Source organism: Glycine max, chromosome 7 (assembly GCF_000004515.6).
Source record: "Glycine max cultivar Williams 82 chromosome 7, Glycine_max_v4.0, whole genome shotgun sequence".
In the NCBI taxonomy this organism is placed as follows: Eukaryota; Viridiplantae; Streptophyta; class Magnoliopsida; order Fabales; family Fabaceae; genus Glycine; species Glycine max.
The window spans coordinates 11,206,202-11,213,150 of NC_038243.2; the positions used below are offsets into that span (position 1 = coordinate 11,206,202).

The 6,949-nt window shown below is 32.8% G+C and overlaps 1 protein-coding gene and 1 pseudogene across 1 annotated transcript; one reads left to right on the forward strand and one right to left on the reverse strand.

Moving 5' to 3' along the window:
• Positions 1-416: 416 nt before the first annotated feature.
• LOC100818656 (transcription factor DUO1) lies at positions 417-2,589 on the reverse strand. The gene is made up of 3 exons (XM_041016993.1): positions 2,393-2,589; positions 1,544-1,763; positions 417-1,076 (listed from the first exon to the last, which is right to left on the reverse strand). The coding sequence occupies exons 1-3, from the start codon at positions 2,587-2,589 to the stop codon at positions 576-578; spliced, it is 918 nt and encodes a 305-aa protein (XP_040872927.1). The 3' UTR covers positions 417-575.
• Positions 2,590-4,723: 2,134 nt separating this feature from the next.
• On the forward strand, positions 4,724-6,710 carry LOC102663795 (signal recognition particle receptor FtsY-like; annotated as a pseudogene).
• Positions 6,711-6,949: the final 239 nt, after the last annotated feature.

Consider the following 6,949-nt stretch of genomic DNA (forward strand, 5'->3'; position numbering starts at 1 on the left):
TTGTTGACTTACATGTCCATAAATGTTGGCACGTCTTCAGTGAATTTCTCCAAATTATTTACCAAAATTTTATATATAAAAAAATATAAGACAATTTACTTTGGTTTAATACTATATATAAGACATAATCGTGTGATATTTGGCTGCAATATAAATGCTAGTTGAATGAACGAAAGATGTTGAAAATAATTATTTGGACTGCTTTAACATCTAGTAAAATATTATCTGCATACTCTTCTACTAATATATATGTAACTCGTTAAGTGAATATATCATTGCAGAATGCGTTGATACCTTGAATAATCGATGATAAATTAATTAAGATGCAACATATTTTTGAAAGATCATATGACTAGTAGCTATTACTTGAAACAACTCAAAAGTCCAACGATAGGACAATTTAGCCATCAGAAAGATCAGCAATATGGACAAATGCAAATGTCTGTTTTTGGTTATCCTACAAATGACATCAGTATCAATGAATGGCAAAATTCTAAGTATGACAATTTTTGGTCTACAATTACAAGACTGCAACACACAACAACACAAGGAGTAAACGACAATGATAACAAAAGTCAGAGGTTTGAAGGGCTTGCAGGTGGGTCCATGTGATCAAACATGTCCACAGGGAAATCATCGAAGAAGCTGTCACTGATTTTGGAGTTATCAATTGCATCCCCTGTTCCTAATCTGCAACTTCCTGGTGGCTGAAAGAAAGGGAACCCAATGGGGTGTTGTGGACCTATTCCAAACTCAGATGCATCAAGAGGACACAATTCTTCAATGAAACATGGCTCATCAATTGTGGGCAAGAGATCTTGGTTTTCCATTGAGAATGTGAGGCCATTTTGGAGTTCTGGAATCTGAGGAAATGCAATCTGTTCAGTGCTTTTGTAGTTCTCAAAAAGGGTAAACTCTTGTTCAACATGGATTGTGTCAGAACTAGGCAACTCAGACTTTATGAGATCTGGCAAAGACACCATTTTGATAACCTCAGAATTATCAATGTAGGGCAGTGAGCATGACTGAGGCTTTGATGATGGTTCTCCCTCTGATGGTGAACTGAACTTAGGAGGCTATACAAGTCAACAAAATTAATGTTATGCCTATGCAAAATAAGTTGCAGTTGTGAAAAGAACATTGCCACATAAACCATGTTACTCATTTTCAAGTCTACTACTACATTCTCTGGGAATGGAATTCTTAAGAATAAATAGCAACATAGAGGAACAGTACAAATACAAAAAGAGGAGCGTCCATAGAGGAACATTAATAAATAGAAACTGTTTACAACTAGTTCTTAAAACTTGCTTTAATCTTGTCAAATTTTCAGCTATGTCTTGTTTAAGGAAATTTGTATTTTAGTGAAGGCATAAAAATCTTATTCTGTTCAGCAAAACTGGTTTAGTGCCTCAAATTTTCAATTTCGTTTTACTTTTCTATTGAACTATACCGAATTCAGAAGAAAGAAACAAAATGGTATAACTATAAAAAGTCCGGAATAAAGGAACCTTTCAAATCCAATTACCTGCAAAATTGGAACATCATGAAGGGAAGGAACTCTAGTTTTATTTTTCTGCGATTTAGGAGTTGCTGATGTTTGCAGAATCCTAGCCAACCTCTTTTGCCTACTGCTCCAGAAATTTTTGACATCATTGTCTGTTCTCCCTGGCAAATAGGATGCAATCTTAGCCCACCTGTTCCCAAATTGTGCCTGCAACTCTATTACAACCCTCTCTTCCTCAAGTGAAAACTTGCAACCACTTTGACAAGGCCAGGGAGAGACACCAAAAGACAACAATCAGATAAAAAGAAGCATCAAATTATTTCCTTCATAGACTTAAAATAATAGCTTTTCGACCATGTATTCTTGAAACCCTAAAACTTAATTATTAGACCCTAAAACCATAAATTTTCGTCCCTTGCAGTGTTAGCTTTAAGAGCTAAAGTTTTGATAAAATACATCAACAAAATTGTGGTTTTAAAAGTCATTGACTAAAGCAAAAAATGGCTTTTCAGGAACGAAAAGCACCATTAACCAAAAAATAGAATCATTCAAGCCACCCCATCATTGTAAAATCGTCAAACACAAATGCAAGTAACAACCATAAACCATTCATGGATAATTGGACACACTAACATGGACCAACTTCTAGTAAAAACTTGAACTTGAGACAAATTAAACCCCAAAAGGCTAAGACAAACTATACAAACCCCATCAAAAAAAGTGATATATAATCCAAGACCAGGATCAATGTGAAGCAACCTCCTCAATTTTGTAACTTTTCAACAAACAAACACCAGTGCAAGTAAGTAATAACAAGCATACATGCATGGTTATATGTATGCACATTCACAATTAGAGGAGAAAATGAAGAAAACATTGACTCACTTCTTGAGGTTTGGTCGAAGCTTATTGACCCAACGAAGACGACACGACTTGCCAGTCCTTTGAAGAAGACCTTTGGATCGAATGGAGCTCCAATCTCTGGGACCATACTTCTTCACATGCTTCAGTAGCATCTCATCTTCTTCTGCTTTCCATGGTCCTTTCCTTATGTATTCTTCTTGCTCCTTTTTCCCGTGCATTTTTCCACTCATGCAATAAAAGACAAGATCAACACAACATAACAACACAATGTTTTCTCTAATTTTCTACCTTAACCACCTTTTGTTGTGCCCGTTAAACTATTTCTTCTCACACGTACACTAATATAGTACTACTACTATGTTGTTCGATTGTGAATTTCTTTAGTGATTTTACGGTTATTCATGGCAGTTATTGCCTCGTTCCCACTAACTTGCCCACGTTCTCTCTCTCATTATTATTTTTACTATATCTATAATATATAACCATTAATAATGTGGAAATTACCCCTACATATTTCATTAGATAATTTTATCCTTAAATCACTTTTTAAATTTTAAAATTATTCTTCTAACTTATACTAAGTTTTCACCACTTTTATATTATTAGTTTTTTTTATTCTGTAATTTTTTATTAACTATATTTTTACTATATTATTAAATAATTTTAATTATTACTACTATTATTAGTCAATTAATAATGGAGAATATGTTTTACGTTCTAATGTGAATTTCTTTAGTGATTTTTTTCTTATATTTAAATGATATTTTTAATTTTATAATTTAAATTTTTTACCACCCAACTTCATTATACTTTAAAAAAATAGAAATTTATAAACTTAAGTACAATTTGTATAGATATTTTGTGGAATCCCTCATTTTGATTAAAATAAAGATATTTGATTCATATTTTATAGAATATCTACAATTTTTTGTCCCATCTCCTTAATTTTTCCTAAATTTGTTTCTTATGATTTTTTTCTACATTTTAATTAATTAAACTATTTTTTATGATATTTTAAATGAATATATTAGGTCAAAAATAGTCAATAAAAAAGATTAAAAAAATTATAATTTTTTTTGAAAAAGATAAGAGACCAAATATCTGTATTTAAAATAAAAGGATTAAAATTACATATTAAATAAAATAGGAGACAATTGTATTTATGACTAAATTACATTAGTTAAGATTTGACTCTTGTAAGAACAACTTTATTCTTGAAATATTTACTTATTCACTTGCATTCTCCACCTTAATCGAACAAATAGTAACTATTTTAGGATCCAGTTTTTATCTTAATTCTTAAGTACCAAATTAAAATTAGAAAATAAATCAGTGTACAGGTAACATGGCCAAAAATTAGGATAGATTTAAGTACGAAATTAAAATTAGAAAATAAATTATCCACAACACAACAAATGAAACAATTAAATATTGATTAAGTTAATCAACCATGTGTATGAATTATTATAAATTGTTAAAGTTTAATTTAATACTTAACAAATAAAAAATATTTTTTTAATTGAATCTATAAACTCGGATTTATTTTCTACTACGTCTCTGTTAGGACCTAATAAAAAAAATTAAAAAAAAGTCCAAAAACTTATTTAAATGAAAGTATGAGTGAAGGACAAATTCCAATGAATGTCCGTGAACGATCTAATAGACTAATAATGTTATCACGCAAGACAGCAACTTGATCCATGGTTTGTTATGCTCTCTTGCACTAACGACCAAACATAGTAGTATTATCAATGGCGCCACAAACTCCTTAATATTTTGTATGAGTAGTTTTAACATAACATATAAATAGTAAATAAGTCTCCCAGGGGATTCTAGAATATTGATAAAAAAAATTCATACAATAAAATTATGAAGACAAATACAAAAGACAACATCAATTCATATTGTTAAATTATTTAATTAATAATAATATTTAATAAATTAATAGTAATATTGTTATACATTAAAAAGAATAATAATACTAATAACATTTAAAAATAACAACATGAAGATTTTTTTTAAAACAAAATTATAGGTTGCAATGTTAGATATACATTAGTAGTTGTGTAATATTAATATAACCACTACTAAAAAATGATTTTTTACGACACACATTCTAAGACGGTTACGTAGAACCGCCTTATAATGTCACACGGTGACAATTTTGTAAATAATAAAAGTTATATGATAACGGTTATATAAAAATCGTCCTAGAAATATAGTATTCAAAATATTCAAAAACGGTTTTATTGGAAAACCGTCTTTGAAATTTGCACACCTTCGTAATTACTTTGACGCTCAGAATTCCATTCTTTTGTACGCCCTATCTAGAAGCTTCCTCCCTCCACACCCATGCCGCCAAGTCCTCCTTCCTCCCTAACCCTTTCGTCTCCTTCGCCTTCCTCCAGCTCTACGACACCCGGCTCTCCCTCCCCTTCGCCCACCAACTCTTCCTCCAAACCCCACCGCCGCACTGAAACGCCATCGTTTGGAACACCATTATCTCCCTCCACGCGCACAAGAGGATCAGTTACCACACCGCGTCATAGCACTTCCACAATGACACTCCGGTGCTCCTCCTCATCACCAACCAGCTCCGCAAGGACCTCTCCTCCAACGACTTCGAGGTAAGCCTCGCCCTTAATTTGCTCTGGCGGATCGCCACTCTCGACCTCGCTCGCGATCTGACCTTGTTTGTTTTTCAAATTGCTCTCCATCGCTAGGGTTTTCGTTAGGAAGAAGGCAATTGCCATTGTTTTGAGGGTTTTCGATAAGTACCCCGACACGATTAGGTTTTGCTTCAAGCGTTTGGTTGACAATCTTGAAAGTTTTGATCCTCAGGTTGTGACCGTCGTGGGTTGGAGAAAGAGTTCCTCTTGTTTCTTTATGTGAAAGCACAAGGGAAGATGTCATCTCCGGGATTGACAATTTTACAAGTCCCAAAAGCAATTTACAGGTGAAATGAATTTTCTAACCATTCTTCTACGGATTAAATAGTGTGAACTACATATGTACTATGTTAATATTCCCTTATTTGCAGGTGCTCATTGTTTCATATGAGACATTTGGAATGCATTCGTCAAGGTTTAGCTTTACTAACTCATGTGACCTTCTCATATGTGATGAGGCTCACAGACTGAAAAATTATCAAACGATAACAAATCGAGTATTGTATTTTGTTGGAGTTTTTTCCTCTCCCTCCTTTACTAGCATGTTTCTCACTAAACTTCTTAGATTAGGCATTGGCAGCTCTCCCCTGCAAACGTAGAATTTTGTTGTTAGGAACTCCCTTGCAAGTGAGGATCTATGCATGATTATCCGTCTGTCTTGTCAATTACAATCCAAAATCCTTTATGGGATTGTACATGATGAACTTGTACAATTGATGGTGGAGAGGTTTCTGAACTGGTTTTTGCCAAATTTGGGCCCACTATCATTTTATTGGCTGGACTTCAGGGAGTTAGGAAGACAACTGTTTGTGCAAAGTTGGCAAATTATCTCAAGAAACAGGTGCATTTCCATCTTCTTCCCACTTACTCTACTCCTTTGTTGTAGTTTGTAGTTCTTGCACCTTATTGAAAGTTTGAAGCAAATCATATTAATTTATCTCAGGGAAAAAGTTGCATGCTAGTTGCTGGGGATGTTTACAAACCTGTTGCTATTGACCAGCTTGCTATTTTGGGAAAACAGGTACTGGAAGTATGGAGTTTTACATCATTGAAGTTGATCATTGTACTTTTTTGAGAAATATGCATCCTTTAAATATAACCATCAATGTCATTTTAAATTTTGAATTGAAACTTTTGTATGGAGCCCTCTGATTTCTATTGTTACTATTACAAAACGAATGAAGAGTATATTACAGAAGAAGTGATGTGTTTTATGGGTTGTTATGCATTTGTTGTTAGGCAGTGCTTTAGCATCTAGCTATATTTTCTCCTCCTAGGCATTTTCAGTGTACTTAATGATCTATATTAGGCTCTTAAAATATGGATATTTTGTAACCAAGTGATTCAGACATTAGAGACCCCAACAACTAATTAACACTACTTGACTTGTCTCTTTTTCTCTTCTCATTCTTACATCTAGTCATATTTATTATTAGTTGTAGCTTGTATTAGGTGGATGTGCCTGTCTATACAACAGGTACTGATGTTAAACCTTCAGAAATTGCCAAACAAGGTTTAGAAGAGGCAAAAAAGAAGAAAATTGATGTTGTTATTGTTGATACTGCTGGTAGGCTGTAGGTGATTCTTTATGGGATTAGAAACATTATAATGAATAATTATTTCATTTTCTGTTTATTCTTGAATCATTTTTATTTCAGAAGTATTGCTAGTTGTGGATGCAATGACAGGGCAAGAAGCCACATGTATTTAGAAGTGTATTTTACTCTTTTACATGCATAGAGATCTTTTCTATAAATAATACAATGAAAAGAAATCATTCATAATTGTAAAATGATTATAAATTAATGATTATCATATTATTGATCTGTTTCTTTTGGCTTTGGTATAATTTTGTGCCTTATGTAGCTTATTAGTTATTATAAACCATTCCAAAATTCTGACACTACTC